General features: G+C 37.1%; 1 protein-coding gene across 1 annotated transcript; it reads left to right on the plus strand.

Moving 5' to 3' along the window:
* Positions 1–15,259: 15,259 nt before the first annotated feature.
* LOC118491143 (sister chromatid cohesion 1 protein 3-like) lies at positions 15,260–16,786 on the plus strand. The gene is made up of 2 exons (XM_035988626.1): positions 15,260–15,582; positions 16,446–16,786. Exons 1-2 carry the CDS (start codon positions 15,459–15,461, stop codon positions 16,784–16,786), a joined length of 465 nt encoding a protein of 154 aa, XP_035844519.1. The 5' UTR covers positions 15,260–15,458.
* The last annotated feature ends 1,443 nt before the right edge of the window (positions 16,787–18,229 follow it).

Consider the following 18,229-nt stretch of genomic DNA (forward strand, 5'->3'; position numbering starts at 1 on the left):
ATGTTGTTTATAAGTTGTTATGCTTGTTGATTATTGATTGCTTATGAAAATGATGTAGATCATCATATGATCTTGCTAGATCATGATTAAAAACATAATCTAGCAAGATGAGAGTATGAACATGTTAGAGATTAATGGATCATCCTCATGAAAGTCATGAACTTGAATGAATATATTGTTTCTTGTAAAATGATGAACAAAGTAAGTTTAAAGTCTTGTAAATCTAAAGATTTCAAGTATGATTTTCCAAGAAACCAAGATAAAAATACAAGTTTTACTAAATCTTGATTCTTAAAGAAATCAACCGTGTTTTTAGTGGTTAAACAAGTGTAGAAGCACATGTGTAACAAGAAAAATCCACGAAGAAACATTTTTAGAAAATGTGATCACAAGTTGTAAAGATCTATTTTCTTTAAAAAATGACGTTTTTAAAGAATCAACTACACTTTAAAGGGTAACAAGACTTACTAAACACCCTAGTAAGTTACTACAAATTTTTATAAATTTTCAAGTTCATGAAGTGGTAGTTTATGCTTGCTTATGGCAAAATTGGTAAGTGTAGAATGTTTATTGTTAATTGTTGATTAATTGTGTTGATTTTACAAAAGAAAATGATATACCTTCAAGGTATGGAAACCTCCAGTTTTAAGAGAAACTATGACAATTTTTTTCTAAAAATTAAACACTTAGAAAAATAGTTTTAAACAAATATTTACAAGTGTATTTTAAACCATGGATTTTCACATAAATTTGCCATAATTTTTGTTACAAAAATTACATATATTGGAGGTTGGTTTTTGTGAATAAAAGTGACTAAATATGTATTTAGGAAATATATATTTAGAAGCCACCTTGTGTGTGATTATTTGTATATTATGTGTATTAGTTATATTATTTTAGGACTTGAAATAATATAACTCATCAAAATACCAAAAATTACAATCCAAAATATTCCCAAAATCCCAAGAATATGAATACATAAATTATACCCAAAATATTGGTGAAACCGAACAAAGGAATATAACTCATAAAAATATTCTGGAAATATTACTCATAAGTATATTTTTGGTAAATAATATTTTGGACACCAATAGAACAAAAATACGATTTTTACAATTATTACAAGATTATATCATGTTTTTGGCAAGGATAAAATATATTATTTTTGACAAGTAAAAATATATATTTTTCTTGAAATTACTAGAAGATATATTATTTTTGGAAGAAATATATATTTTCTCAAACCAACATGAAATACATTATTTTTTGGAGGAAATGTATTTTCTTAAATAAACTTGAAATATATTATTTTTGGAAGGAAAATGGATTTATATATATTTTCTAAGTTAGACTTGGAAATCTATTATTTTGAGTCTTGTATGAAATTACAAATATTTCTGCCAAAGGAAAAATGATAAATAATTTTTCTAAGTAATGTTTCTTAAAATATATATTTTAGAAATATATATTGATGTATTTTATTTAAAGATATTATTCCGGAAAAGTTAATACAAAAATTAAGTATAAGAATACTTAACAATTACAAGAAAATACTATTCTCGTACGTATGAATACACTCCAGAATACGACACCAATACATGGCAAAAATATACAAGTATAAGAATACAAATACAAATATACCCATCCTTGGGAAGGATATACGTGTATAAATACTTGAAAGATATCAAGTTAAAATATATTGTTTTAACAGTTATTCCAAAATTTAATAAATATAATTTAAGTTAAAATATTTATTATTTTAACATATAATTATATAACTTGGTATAATATCAAAGACACAAAGAACGTAACTCAAAGACACTAATTGATGCTAAGTCAAGACATGGCCCGCTCGTCTAATAAACCGTAGTACGTTGTAGGTAGTCGTGTACACCAGAAGAGCTTTGAGTTACCGTTGGTTGTGAAGAACGCAACACTATGAGTTCATGTCCCCCTTTTCTCTAACTGTTTTTGGTTTTATAACTTCGGGGGTGAAGTACATGTTACAAACTGTTTACAAACGTTTTATACATGGTATGGTTAGCTAAGGAAGGGTACTGCTTGATCATGTGAGTGGTGGGTATAACGCCTAAAACCATTAATCCTCATTGTTTGACCGAGGGACATGAGTGATAGATATACCACACCAGTACTCAGGCCGCTCCGTTTGAGGCATTGTACGGACGTAAATGCCGGTCACCTCTTTGTTGGGCAGAGGTTGGCGACAGCCAAATCACTGGCCCAGAACTTGTGGTGGACACAACTGAGAAGATTGCTCAGATACGACAACGAATGGCGGCAGCTCGTGACCGTCAGAAAAGCTACGCTGATAAGCGCAGGAAACCACTCGAGTTCCAGGTTGGGGGTCGAGTGCTACTCAAAGTCTCACCTTGGAAAGGTGTAGTTCGTTTTGGCAAACGAGGCAAACTCAATCCGCGATATGTCGGACCGTTCGAAATCATTGAGAAAATAGGCAAAGTGGCCTACAAACCCAACCTACCAGCAGAACTCAGTGGAGCTCACAACGTTTTTCACGTGTCGAATCTGAAGAAGTGTCTGTCATATGAGACCCTCATAGTTCCTCTCAAGGAACTTACTATCGACGATAAGTTGCAATTCGTCGAGGAATCTGTAGAGATTACAGACCGAGACGTTAAAGTTCTCAAGCGCACCAGAATTCCTCTTGCTCGAGTTCATTGGAACTCCCGTCGTGGCCCAGAGTTCACCTGGGAAAGAGAAGACCAGATGAAACACATGTATCCCCAGTTGTTCGATGAAAGTAAAGCCGCTACTAAGGCTGAAGCTACTGCGGAATTTTGGGACGAAATTCCAAACCAACGGGGGAAGGATGTGACACCCCAGGAAAACCGGGAAAACCATACAACTTAACTAGCTTCCTCAGTGAGTACGTGCTAAATTTCGGGACGAAATTTCTTTCAACTTGGGGATAATGTGACAACTCGTATTTTAGAACCTTCCTTTGTATTTCGATTTAACCTGTATGAACTCTATGTGATTATGTGATACGTGATTTTAATGGAATGTATGTGTTATTTTGTTATGTGTTGGAGTATGATATGTGTGTACATATAACTTAGTCGCGCAACACTAGTCCAATCGCACAAGCCCTTTGGGCGCATCTCTCTCTCGGCCCACTCTACTTGACTCGAGACCAAGGATGGCAACCCAAGATGGGTTCGGCCCACCCCTCTCATGCGCATAACACACAAAGGGTTGTGTATAATCCTCATAATTGCAACATAAGAAAACACACAAAACCCTAAGCTCTCTCCCTCTCCTCTTGGAAACTCGACGACAGCCCCACTCGAGGTCCTTCCTATCGATCCAACCAGTTCATTCGAGTATCACGGTTAGTGTTCCACCATTATTTGTGTATTAGATGATGTGTGATTGCCTTGATTGAACATGATAGTTAGGGTTGTTCATATGCATGATGATTGATTCTTGGGGTTGCTAAGTGATGTATTTTGATTGGTTTTTCTGGATGATTGAACCGGACCACGTGATGATTATGAGATTTGTATTCGTATGGAATTAGGGTTATGTGTTGATGTTCATATAAATCGGATTGCATAATTTAAAGCTAGAACCGAATAGATGTAATCGGCTGTCATGAGGTAATAATCGAAAGGGTTGCATGATGGTTAGGGTTGCATGTTGGTATTAGAATTCACTAATCTGATGATCCAGTTGAATGTTTGATTGTTGTTCATGATTAGATGATGATTAAGGTAATATGAATGTGTATGATTTCCGAATTCAATGATGTTTAATCTGAATTGAAACTGCCAAACTTGTTAAACAATTGTTACGTGAAGGATCGTTGTTTGACCCGACTGAGTCGATCAGAAGAGCTTTAAATCCGGTTCAAAGGCGGAATCAGTGAAACGGATGTGTAAACATCTTGATACTATAATATATGTCACTTATATTGCTTTTAACAAAGATTACAACCTGGACAGATTTTGGCAGCACTTCGTTACAATTTCGGAAGTCGCGATACCAAATGAATACACAAGTGCACTATATATAGTGAGTTAATTTCGCTCTTATGACCAAGATGCACGTATGATCGAAATCAGAAGTTTCTGATTTCGCTCCAAATGACCTTTGGTCATTATAAGCGAAATCACGTTCTTCTGATTTCGCTCCAAATGACATTTGGTCATTATGAGCGAAATCAGCACACTAACTTCTAAACTTTGTTTCTCGAACCTCGTGCACTGAATATCCTAACCTATTCTATTACATGATACAAGACGAAGTCAACAGACGTAATGCACTAACAGACTCCCCCTCGGATATTGACGAAGTCTTCAGTGTCTAGTCTTTACCATGACACCTCTTCAGTCTTGATCATTATGCCTTCTCTTTCAAGTTGTAACAATGTAAACATCCATCAATCTTTAACTTTTTCTATCAGCTTCAGGCTCCCCCTTTCGTCAAGCTTCCGTGCTTTGGGATCGACGCCTAGCTTTCCATCTACAAGCTCCTCTTTGCTTCAAGCTTGTCTTCAGAATCCCCCTTAGACTCTGCTCTCGGGATCGTAGTATGGACTATCTGCAAAACACTCAGACATTCATAAATACATTGTTTTCATATTATCAATCAAATTCTCTAATCCACTCCCCCTATGAACAAACTTTACAGATTTGGCAGCGTTAAAGAATCCAACTCCCTCACAGTTAATCATCCAAGTTCAAGTTAATGACCTTGGAGATGTCACAAACTGTTTTTGAAATTTTTGATTTTAATTCAAGTTTCAAATTAATGAACTTGTTTTATTTTCAGAAACACAATCAGCATTTTGAAACTCTGCATCTCAGACATCGGTTGTCGAAAATAAAGCAGAATCAAAAATCTTTTTGAATTTTTCTGAAAATATGAAACAGTAAAGAAATATGTACAAACATATTTACAGACAACATTTTTGTTTGAGTATGCGTCAGAGGATCATATCAGTTTTTGACAAATCACAAGTACCGTTGAGCTTAGTTACACAATAAGAATTAAACAATTCACTTAGATTGTCGATATACTGATCCACTTAAATTTTCACACAAATTTCAACTGATTCAGGATACAAATTAGGTGTTTTAAGAACTTAAACTCATTCATGTGTCCCACCTCTTGAATATACTCCCGTATCCAGATCCCAATATTCAGTCTTACAGGTGAGTATACCACAGATGATATCTGTAAGGGGTTAAATGCGAGGGCCGTGAGAGCTCAGGTCGATACTTCCGTATACGCAATGAGATGACGGCTTCGATTTTTCGGTGTGTCCCCTTTAGAGGATCTTTTTGTTTCAACAGCACACGATTAGCATTTTGCAATGTTTCATCGTTTTTTATGCTGAGGGCGATGCTATGTTTCAAGCAATGCGGAAAGTATTATTCGGGGACTAGGTCAGAACTTCCATTCAGCAGAAGTCCCGGAATAATACCCCAGATATCACTGAGTATAAAGACCTAGTATCTCAGAAAGAGGGACCTTTCAAACGAGATTTCAGGGGTTACCTATATATCCAAGTAGTGTTCCCCACGAAATAAGCAAGTTTGAATTTTAGGTTTATATCCCGAAAAAGTTTACTAAATGTATAAAAACCTATCGGCATATCATCAGTGAGACTGTTTAACGCTATTTAATCATTACATTTCTTTAGCATACTGTAACTGTCTACTGATATACTATCATTTCCTCTTTTTACGCAAAACTCAATTTTTGAATTTTATCATGTTTTTGGTTTTTTTCAAATTTTCTAATGTTTTTGTATTTTCTGACAATTTTTCTCCCCCTAAAATGCAAAACCATTAAAAGAAAAATTTGACAACACGATGCTGAAAGCTTTGTCTCGCCATCCATGTTCTGCTAACTGTGCACTGAATTACACTAAAAGCAGTAATTACCCCAATGATTTACAACACATTGATTTTTATAGTTTGAATACCATTTTTCAATCTGGTGAAAGTAATCATGTTTGTTCAGCCATGAGGGTTTCGGCGTATTCAATCAACATATAATTTTGTAATTTTCTATTTTTGACAAAAATAAAAAACAAACATATTTTTGGTTTTTCAAATTTTAACAAACTAAAAACATATTTTTGGTTTTTAATTTTTCAAATTTTTATGGTTTTGAAAATATTGTTTATTTATGTACAGAAAAACAAATAAACTCCCTGTTCAACCAAACCAGGGTCCAGCAGCAGCCTCCTCCTCTTGTTGTGCCAGGCTGCTCCAAGTTCCATTATCACAGTCTTTGGTATTCTTGAGCACCTGCACATTTTAGCTAACTGAATTACTTGAACAATTTAGCCCATGTCTGTTGAACCTTAGGCATTTCAACACAATAATTTTCATTCAATGCTGGAATTCATTGTCATTTTTCACAAAAACTTTCTCAATTTTAACTTCAACTTTCTCATCTTTTACCGGAGTCACTTGTTTCTTAACAGACCATGTCTGTCCTTTCGGTGTACCTCTTTTGTAAAAATGTGAATCTTTTTGAACACTTTGTTTTTGAACAACATTTGGTTTCCAAAACTGTTGGGGTTTTGTCTTATCAACTGATGTTTTCCAACTTTGTGTTGTTCTGTATCTGGGTGTATGAGAATTCCAGGTCTGTCTTGAATCGAACCTGTTCGGGTTTGATTTCCAATTTTGATTTGAAGCAAACTTGTTTGTATTGTACCTCCAAGTTTGTTTCGAATCAAATCTGATTGACCTTTATCTCACATTCTCAGATTTTTGTTTCTCAGCATCATTCTTCTTTTTGTCAACATCCACAGGTTTTAGATTTGGACATTTGCGTGCAAGATGTCCTTTTTTATCACATTTGAAGCATGTTCTCATGGACACATCTTTGACCTGTGGTTGTTGCTTTCTCTTTTGAGCATCAAACTCAGCATTAGACTGTCGTCCAATTTTAAGTTCTTTCTCTTCAGCTAAACTGTTTCCTTGAACAAAACTCATTTTTGCCTGATAATTTGGCGTCTCATTTTTGTTCCGATGTTGTTTATTCTTATAACCCAAACCAGCCTTCATATTTTTCTTCTTGAAACCAGGTTTGTTATACGAACCTTTATGACTCTTACCAACAAACTTTGAAATCTCAGACTTCTCAATCTCAACCATTTTGAAAACTTTGTCAACCTTTTCTGAAATCACATTCTGAATCGGAAATACAACATCTAAGAATAATTTGTCTGATCCAATCATGGTATAAACCAATCCTTTTGAATCATCATTCAAATTTTGCTCGGATTTTGTGTTTTTCAAATATCCATCATGAAGATTTCCTTCATCTTCATCCTGTGATTCAAATTTACCTGTAACAATCGACTCTTCTTTCAACACACTTTCAACGACTTTACCTACCACCTCTGAATCATGAGAATCATTAGATTTGGAATAGGTTATGTCAATGTTGTCTGGCAATTGGTCTACCATGTTGAAAGCTTTTTTGACCTTTTCCTCATCATAAAATGCAAACTTTTCCGGTGGTGGAACTTGATGAAACTCTGAGCCAATGCCTTTCTTGTTTTGCTCAGACTCACCATCTCCCGGTTTTATATTGAAAATTCGTTCAAGCACATATGACGACACGTGGTAACTCTTTAACTTGTTGTTTTCCTGTTCTAAATCAGCAATCTGTCGCTTTAACTTAGCAACATCCTCAATATAGGAATTAACAACATCTTGTTTTATAGCATACATTCGTTTAAGCTCTTTGGTTGTTTCAGAAAGATAATTCATTCGTGATTGAGCATATTTCATTTCGTCTTTTACTTTCTCATATGACTCTTTTGTAATGTGATATGATAATTTCATTGAATCATATTCTTTTTTCATTTCTTGACAAGCAATTTCTTTTTGTTCACATTCATTCGTCATTTTCAAAACATTTTCTTTCAAAACTTCATTTTCTTTTTCTAATTTGTTACATTTTTCTGAAAGTCTTTCATCATTTTCTTTAAAAACTTTTTCTTTTTCTAGCATTTCTTTGCATTTTACTTTGAAAATGTTTTCAATTTTACCAAATTCAAGATCTTTTGGTCTAAATTGCTCATCTTTTTCAGTACAAGCTCTGCACGGTTCCATGCATTTCTTGCACTGATAAATCAATTCCAAGTTATCAGAATCAGAATTTACCTCAATGATTGGCACTTCGGTGTTTTCAGCAGCTTTTGTCTGCATCAGATCAGCATCATCTTGCTTCTTTTCAACACTAACTTCATCACCAGCTTCCAAATTCTCATTCTTTTCTTCTTTCTTCACCTCTTCTTCAATCTGCTGTTCTTCAGTAACAACATCTTTCACAACTACAACTTTGACAGCTTCTGTGTTAACCTCTTCAGCAACCTTCTTCAGATTGTTCACCATTTCTTCAACATTCTTCTTCATTCTCTCTTCATCCCTTTTTCTTAGACATGATAACATAGCATATCTGATCTCCTTTTCAAGCCTTTTAGCATACGTGTCATCTTTCATCACCTTACTATAATACTCAGCTCTCAAAGGAATTATGAGAAGAACATCATCAAAGATTATGTCTTTCTTTGGAACAACCGGTTCACCTTCTCTGTTGTAGTAACACTCTCTCTTCTTATCCCATCTTCTGTTGCTAACAGCACTCTCATACTCTTCCTGCATCTCATCCATTCTGTTGTAGACCACGTTTCTTTCTCTGTAAGTCTTCTCACTCAAGATCTCTTCTCGAGTTTTCTCTTTGATCTCAACTTTTTCTTCACGGATTTCAGCAGTGTCTTTGTCTTTGTTTTCATCTTGAATCTCAGCAACAAAAACAAATTTTCTTTCCTCTGTCATAGCTCTTCCATGAGATGTTTTTCGAACATTCTCTAGACGATCTTCTTCTGGACAAATTGAGCTCCAATCAAAACCTTCATCTTCTTGAATTACAAAACAGGCTCTTGATTTTTCTCTTGGTTTATCTTCAATCAACTTTGGCTCTTCTCTGCTTCGGTGATATATCGCCTTTCGATAATAGTCGTCGTTGAAAGGACGTTCATTTCCTTCAGCAACTTCAGAGTTTCTACATTCTCTTTTGAAATGACCCTTTTGCTTGCAACTGAAGCAAGTCACTTTGGATTTGTCGAATCCAAGCTTTGTTGACGCACCTCCAAGAGATTGTTTCCCGGTAATCTCCATATACCTCTGAGCTCTTCGAATACAACTAGCTAAACACCAACGGATGTCAATGAGCTCCATCTCTTCCGGATCAATCTGGTCGTAGTCTTCTTTGGTCAATTCGGAGTTTCCAATTTTGCCAGCTACAAGACCTTCATATGACTCCAGAACAGATGCAAGGAAACTCATTTGCTGCTTAGCTACATTGATGCTCATTGCAGGAGAATTCTTCAATTTGAGAGCAATGTTGCACAGAATTTCTTCAGCTTCATCAGAATTTGACTTTGAAGATGAATGATATCCAGAATGATGACTTGTCGACGTTGTTTGTGGTTCTATCATCTTCTCACCACTAAATGCTGTTTTTGGTGAACCAACACCTTTATCAGAAGGTACACTACCTTTGTAGTACAAGGCAACATTTTGTTGATGTGAAGAACCAGTCATCTTGTTCTGTTTCTGCAACTCCAAGTCATGACTTTCAATCTTTTCAAACAAAGAATCAAGAGAAATTTCATCATATGAAGCATCATTTTTTAAGATAAAAACAAACGTTTGCCACTGATCAGCTCGTGGTAACGCTTCAATCACTTTATCTATAAGTTCCTCTCTTGTTTTATCAATTTTAAAACGTTCAAGTTCAATTTTGAGATGACAAAATCTCTCAATCATTTGTCTCACTGTCTCTCCTTTTAGACTATCAAACAGATCAAATTCTTTTTTAAGTAAAGCAATTTTGTTCTTTCTAATCTGTTTACCCCCCTCAGCTTTAACTCGTAAAGCTTCCCAGACTGATTTTGACGACCCATCATGAGTGAGCAGGGCAAATATATCATTTCTGATTGCTGTCTGGATCAAAGCAATCATTCTCTGTTCAGCTGCATATTCTGCTTTGTCATCTTTTGAAAATCTCTTGAATGGTAGTTCTTCGTTTTTGTCATCTTTTGGCCGTTCGTATCCAAACTCTAGACAGAACCAGCTTTCATGGGCATACGCTTTTGCCCAGTTAATAAACCATTCTTTCCACCATGTGTAATCCTCAATGCTTTCCAGAGTTGGTGGCTTTGAGTGAGTTCCGTAAAAGTTATCATGCTTGATGTTTTCGTTGATCGCCTTCGTGATGGTTTTTGGTGTAACATTTGCAATCTCGGATGATTCGTATGTGAATGCGTTGAAAAACGTGTTGTAGAATTCCTCAGCCATGATGTGAACCTGGACAGATAATCAAACAAACACAATTAGTACAATCAATATCAAATAAACTATAACAGTCTGACACTCGATCAATGTTTGGAGCGAAATCACAATCTTTGTATCTCAGGAGCGAAATCAGACTGATCCTAGGAGCGAAATCACACTATGTCCGTTCGAGCGAAATCAGGTCGAAGTCCAATTTTGTCCATTTTTAGTCCGAATTTAGGTATGAAACTTTCAAGGGTTTATCTATGTTCAATTTTAAACAATCTGTGAAAATTTGATCCGGTTTTGTCTGATAAAACTTCCTGAAATGATGAAAGAAGGTGTAGAAGTCAAAATGTGGATGATATCAAGCTAAACTCTTCTTCCTAAGCTCTGATACCACTTGAACGATCGTTGTTTGACCCGACTGAGTCGATCAGAAGAGCTTTAAATCCGGTTCAAAGGCGGAACCAGTGAAACGGACGTGTAAACATCTTGATACTATAATATCTGTCACTTATATTGCTTTTAACAAAGATTACAACCTGGACAGATTTTGGCAGCACTTCATTACAATTCCGGAAGTCGCGATACCAAATGAATACACAAGTGGACTGTATATAGTGAGTTAATTTCGCTCTTATGACCAAGATGCACGTATGAGCGAAATCAGAAGTTTCTGATTTCGCTCCAAATGACCTTTGGTCATTATAAGCGAAATCACATTCTTCTGATTTCGCTCCAAATGACATTTGGTCATTATGAGCGAAATCAGCACACTAACTTCTAAACTCTGTTTCTCGAACCTCGTGCACTGAATATCCTAACCTATTCTATTACATGATACAAGACGAAGTCAATAGACGTAATGCACTAACATTACGGAATTAAGGAGCTGCAAATAAGGGAGTTTGTTACATCTTCTGGTTTCGACAAGGGTTACGAGCCGAGACCTCATAGTCTCGACTCGAGACCACACCTTACCAGCACACAAACAACAAGACTCAATACCCTGGTTGCGGGTCTTGTTGCGACTCGAGACCCGACTCGAGACCACCTGGTCTCAAGTGAAAAATGCATAACCCGAGACCCAGGAGACTTCAACTCGAGATCGCACAGTCTCGACTCGATCGAGACCACATAATCACACATTCTGTTTGGACTTGCACTATTACAGGCCTCTGTAATTGGGCTGCATATTTGGGGCTTTGCTTATTTACGTAAATGTTATTTTTAAACTCGTTACGTACTGTTGTTGAACTGCCATGATACTACGTGTATGCTATGATCATTGTTTGTATGCAACTTGTTAGTATACGTGTAGGAAATATACGTGCACTACTTGAACCTAGATCTGACTTGTATGGTAACCATGTTAGGACGTGGTTGACCACAAGTGGCTCAAGTGACCTTTTGTTTATCTGCCGAGCAAACCAAGGTGAGTTCACACTTTCCACAAGGCATGGGATTCCCAAGGGTTGGGAATGGGTAAAGGATTTAAACTAACACCGCGTGATCTCCTGGTTTGGAACACGTACACACCCTCTTAAATGAAGGGTGACAACATGTGATAAGGATTGATTAGAAACTGCGTGATCTCCTGGTTTGGAACACGTACATACCCTCTTTATCGAAGGGTATCAACACGGATACTAGACCAAAAACTCTATCATTAAGTCCCTCATTTTTATATCGACTTAATCGCCGGGCCAATGGCAAGCGGGTCATTAATTAGATAGCGCTATTTAGGTTTGACAAGCCTCACACCATGCCGCAGAGTACGGGCGTGAACTAATAGATCTGGGCACTAGTCAATGATGATAGACATTGACGTCAGGGCACCAACTTACTTCAGTCAGTGGTCGATATGGTAACGGGTCTAGTGGTTCACATGGGGAAGCCCCCACTAGTTATGGATATGTTTGGGAAACAGGGTAAACTGATTAACTCATAACTTACAAATGAACTCATGGTTTTTGAAACAACTTAACAATGAACACTAACTGTGAACTCGCTCAACTTTGTTGTTGACTCGTTGTTACATGCCTTGCAGGCCGTTGGGTACTAGCAGGAGCTTGCATGGAGGGCGGGAGTCGTTGTGGGGACATGGATTGTTGAGTTCCATGTTAAACATTTGAACCTTTATACTATTACTTTGGTTTTACACTTTATGCTACCGCTGATGTTTGAACTTGATTAACTTGTTTTGGAACCCCAATTATATTGTGTGGTTGGATTTTTATTTAATTACTAGACTTGTTCAATATGATTGGTGGCTGGATCCTAGTCAGTCAAGCCTCCATGCGGTGATACTCCGCTTGTGGATTTTGGGGGTGTGACAGGTTGGCATCAGAGCCATTGGTTATAGTGAACTTGGTTTTAAAAGAGAAAAAGATTTTGTTAAAACCAGACTATAACCTGTACAGTGCTCAACGATCCACAACGACGCTTCGCTCCACGTGCAAGGCTCAACACTATAGGTGATATGATTTATGTTTATATTGCCCACTTGTTAATTGCATAGTGCATTGTTCATGGTATGCTTAGATAAATGTAGCAACTAATGTTTGAAACACATGTGTGCTTACTCTCTTCTGTCATTGCACTTTCGTGACACCTTTCTCACTCATGTTTCCTTTGATATGAAGATCATGGGTGGACGTGTTAACCTAACTCAAGCCCATCTGAGGGCTTTAATCAATGAACAAGTTACTGCAGCACTCGCAGCCGCTCAAGCAGGAGGTATAACCTGCGATCCCATCTATTCCTATGATGTTTAGATCCTACTCTCGTAAACCAACTTTCGTGCTTAACCTTGTCCTTTCTTACCCACACGACAGGTCAACCTGCTCAACCTCCTGTGTGTACTTTCAAAACATTCATGGACTGTCGACCTACTACATTCAGTGGCACTGAAGGAGCTGTAGGCCTCCTCCACTGGTTTGAGAAGCTCGAGTCTGTATTCAAAATGTGTGAATGCCCTGAGGCTCGTAGGGTGAAGTATGCTACTGGTACTCTTGAGGGTGTAGCGCTCACGTGCTGGAACGCTCAGGTCCAAATGTTGGGATTGGCGGCTGCTAATGCCACCCCATGGAACGACTTCAAGGATTTGATCAAAGAGGAATACTGCAATCGTGATGACATCCACAAACTAGAGGTGGAGTTTTTCAATCTGAAGATGACAGGATCTGAAATCGAGGCATACACAAAGAGATCGAACGAATTAGCTATTTTGTGTCCTACTATGGTGGATCCTCCTATCAAGCGTATCGAGTTGTACCTTAAAGGTTTAGTGCCAGAAATTCAGAGTCACGTGACCTCAGCTAATCTTGGCACCATCCAGCAGATCATCTGTTTGGCTCATCGTCTCACTGATCAGGCAGTCGGGCAGAACAGGCTGCCCAAGCGTATTGGTGCTACCACTACTACTACTTCTGATGCCCCCAGCGACAACAAGCGCAAATGGGATGGAGTCTCAAGCAAGGGTTCAACATCAGCTCAGTCTCAGTCTCAGCAGCGAAAGACTGACGACTATAAGAGTCCTGGTCAGCAACCTTTTGGTAGTCAGGGGCAGAGTGGGTACAAGGGGAACCACCCCAAGTGCAATCTTTGTGGTTTCCATCATAGCGGACCGTGTACTAAGGGCACTTGTCAGGGGTGTAACAAACCTGGCCATGCGGCCAAGGATTGCAGGAGTCTCTACCCTGCAAATCAGCGACGACAGAACCAGTAGCAAGCTCCACAGAATCAGCGTCAGCAGCAACAACAGCAGCATGATAACAACAAAGGATGATTTCAGTGTGGTGCTGAAGGCCACTTCAAAAGAGACTCTCCCTAGCTGAATCAGAGACAGAACAACAACAACAATCAGGGGAACGGAAACAATAATGGGGGAAACAATGATGGCAATGGTGCCAGGGGACGTGCGTTCGTGATTGGGCAGGGTGATGCAAGGAACGATCCCAACGTCGTGATGGGTAAGTTTCTACTGGATGACTTTTATGTTAATGTTTTATTTGATTCGGGTGCCGATACCAGTTATGTGTCCCTAAAAGTTAGTCAAATGCTTAAACGTATCCCAACACTTTTGAACACGAAGCACATGGTAGAACTAGCAAACGGTAAGAGTCTTGAAGCCACATACGTAGTTAAGGGTTGTAATCTCATCTTAGCTGGTCAAACCTTCTCTATCGACCTCATTCCTATTGTTCTGGGTAGTTTCGACATCGTTATTGGTATGGATTGGCTATCTCAACATCGAGCAGAGATTCTTTGCAAGGAGAAGATCGCCCGCATTCCTCGTTCAAATGGAGAACCTTTAGTGATTCATGGCGACAAGAGTGGTGCTGTTGTGGGCATCATTTCTTTCCTTAAGGCCCAGAAGTGTTTCTAAAAGGGCCACACTGCTATTCTAGCCCTCGTTACTGACACCTCAAAGAAAGAGAAGAACATAGAAGATATTCCGATCGTACGTCACTATCCTGAGGTGTTTCCTGAGGAATTACCAGGTCTACCGCCCCACCGACAGATTGAATTTCGAATCGAGCTAGCTCCTTGAGCAGCACCCATAGCTCGAACACCTTATCGATTAGCTCCATTAGAACTCGAAGAACTGTCCACGCAACTACAAGAGCTCTTGGACAAGGGTTTTATTCGTGCTAGCTCTTCGCCTTGGGGAGCTAGAAATAATCAATTTGATAGCCGTTAAATAATAATAATAATAATAATAATAATAATAATAATAATAATAATAATAATAATAAATTTGTTTTTCGTTATTGTGTCTTGTAAGTGTATAAATATGGTATAGTTTAAAACGTTTTATATGATTAGTTATTTATAGATTAGCAAAAAAATTAATCGTTTTTCGACACACATTAAAATCCCCTATAATTTCGGTCCAGCCCACACGAGTTCATGACCCATATCGTGTTTTTGAAAAAAAAAAAAAAAAAAACAAAATCATGGATTACATTCTTCCCTAAAATGGCGCCATTTTCTTCACCCTCCCCGTAATTTCCCCCAATTTTCAACCTTAATTCACTCACTCCCACCCCCAATTCTCACAAAACCCATTTGTGTCATTCAACAAAAAATCCAATCTTGAAGATGTTCTACTCTCACAATCTGCTTGCTAGAAAGGGTCCATTGGGCACTGTGTGGTGTGCAGCACATCTTCAAAACAGGCTCAAGAAACCCAACTATATTAGTGTCAACATCCCCTCAACTGTTGGTCAGTTCTTTGATCTTGAACCTTTGGTTTACAATGGTTAAAAGTTTTGATAATGAAAGTTGCAAGATTTATGTATTTGTTGTTGCCAATTTTAAAGTTTGTTCACTTGTATGATTGATTGTTGTGTTAAAGATCATTCTTTTTGTCACAGTGGGGGCATTGAAGGGATAAAGATGAGTAATTTCGATTTGGGTTTCTTTATGGGTCATTGATTGTGTGTTTCTTGGTTTCTTTTTGTTTGTTTTCATCTGGGTTAATCTTGAAAGTATGGTTTTTTTGTTACTGCTTGTTGATGCTGAATCTTTGATTTACTGTTTGGTTAAAATATATTTAAGATTGTTGATTGGTTGTAGCATGATCACAATGGTGAATGGTTTACAATCTTGATGTTGAAAGTTGCAGTTTTTTTTGTTGCAAGTACATGTTTTCGCATTGTGGATGATTGATTGGTGTTTTAAAGATCATTCTTTTTGTCACAAGGAAGGACATTGAAGGGGTAAAGATCAGTTTATATTGTTTTTGTATCTGATCAGTTTTTTTTTTTTTTTTTTAGATAAACCTATGATTGTTGATTGGCCTAGACACTTTTAGTTAGGCTCTAAAGCTATAAATTCCCAAACACTTTTCTTCTCATCTTATATATGCTGAATTAAATAACCTGAATCAGTTTGGAGTCAACAATAATGTTTGGTTTCGGGCTGAATATTCTAAAGAAAGTTGAATATTTGGTATCGGACCGTATTAGTTTTAATAAAGATGTGTATTTGTTTTATTAACTTTATTGGTTGATCAAGTTGGTTGATTTTGTTTTCAAGATTTTTCTTAATGATATACTGACTGATGCATGGATTGAACTTCTGTAGAGAAAATAATGAACCCGGAAGTCCCGATTGCCTTAAGAATGTCCGGGCATCTTCTATTTGGCGTTGTTAGAATTTACTCAAAGAAAGTCGAGTATCTCCAGCACGACTGTAATTCTTTACGTATAGAAATAAGCAAGGCTTATGCAAATGCTGATATTAATCTACCCGAAGACGCAAATCAAGCAAAGTACGAGTCCATTACTTTGCCTGACAACTTTGCCCTTGATTTAATGGGTATCGACGACCATGACCTAAATGGGTATACCCTTTTCCATTCAAACCTTGATCCTACTTTTGAGAGTCAAACATGCATAAACTTTTTGATAACATTGAAAAACTAGAACTTCCCTGAGAAAGGTTTCATCTAAAGTGTGTGGTCGATTCCCACGTATGCCTAAAACTCCATTTGGTTTAAATAAAAGGAAACCACGGCAAAGAAAGTCCACTTATTATTATTCAATGGCTAAATATAAACACAAAGATGTTAAAAGTTAAATGTATGTAGCATGAATTATGCAACAAACATTTGTAGTATGGGGGGAGGTCACTACACTATGCATGACCATGCGGCCGAAGAACAGGATATGGCAGTGGCGAAGCTTGACAATGAAGACGGGGGTCGAAAACGTATATACCCAAAAAAATTTATACAAAAACTACATATATAACAAACACTATTGAGCGAAAAGTCCCCCCCCCCCGATCCCGATATGGCATGGGTGTGAGCATGCACGCTTATTCATCAGATAGCATAGTGAAAAAAACAAACTCGGGTTATTCACCGGTAAAAGCCATTTTTCAAGTTGTTACATCACAAAAGTTTGGAAATATAACCATTCAAAAGTTAAGTTACCAGTCAGTCAAACACATTCAAAAAGACTTTGATTTATTCATCTTGAGGATTATTTTTCACATCCACAAACTCTATCGACTGGTCCAATTTTCTATATGCCAAACAATATAAATTCCATCACTTTCACTATTTCTATTTCAATAAAGATTAAGACATTCAAGACTTTGATTATTGATTCCTTGTTCTCCGTGTTCGTCCCTAACCCCTTTCATGTGGTACCCAATTCGCCCAGTTAGCTAATGTAACACGTCTCGACTTTTCATAATTTATAGTTTAAGAAAAAGACAAATCTGGAAACATCACCCTAGAAGAAAATGACAATTACAGCATTGTGTATATGTAGGATACTATTAACTTTGCAGCACAAGTTGAAGAAAATTTTCAAGGTAATAAGTTGTGAAGTTTGAGGTTTTGCCATTAGGCTATATTGTGTATATTGTGTAGAATAAAGCTTCTAGGGGCTTTATACCCCAGACATCATTACTCAATTATTATTATTTTTTTTTAATTTAGAATTTTATTAAAATTAGACAACAAATGAACTAAACATGTAAATATTAAAATTCAAAAACGGCACACTACAATTAAGCAATAAAAAAATTATTTCTACTTGTCTTCGTCTTCATCGTCGCCAGCATGGTTACTCCATAGATTTTCAATAAAATCCGCTCGAAAATTTAAGTGTATTTCCCTGTGACGTATCTTCATTCGGATAGCTTCATTTTGGGCATAGTTTAGTAGCTGATACGTCGATTGATAGGTGTCGTCGAAGTCAGCACATAAGGCTCTGCCCTTGTCCTCCAAGATCTGTTATGCAAAATAATACACGTATACTTCACGTTTCTCATTTTTTGCCTTTCATGAATATACGAGGGTTGGGCAATGATAGTCCATCGTTTCTTTAATACTCCAAACGCCTGTTTTCGACATA

The sequence above is a fragment of the Helianthus annuus genome, chromosome 1 (genome assembly GCF_002127325.2).
Source record: "Helianthus annuus cultivar XRQ/B chromosome 1, HanXRQr2.0-SUNRISE, whole genome shotgun sequence".
NCBI lineage: Eukaryota > Viridiplantae > Streptophyta > Magnoliopsida > Asterales > Asteraceae > Helianthus > Helianthus annuus.

What these genes read in the sequence shown, in the direction of transcription:
- LOC118491143 (XM_035988626.1), top strand. Translation starts at nt 15,459, where the DNA reads ATGTTCTACTCTCACAATCTGCTTGCTAGAAAGGGTCCATTGGGCACT. An exon ending in CAACATCCCCTCAACTGTTG is followed by an intron (nt 15,583 to 16,445) that starts GTCAGTTCTTTG and finishes GAACTTCTGTAG; the next exon opens with AGAAAATAATGAACCCGGAA.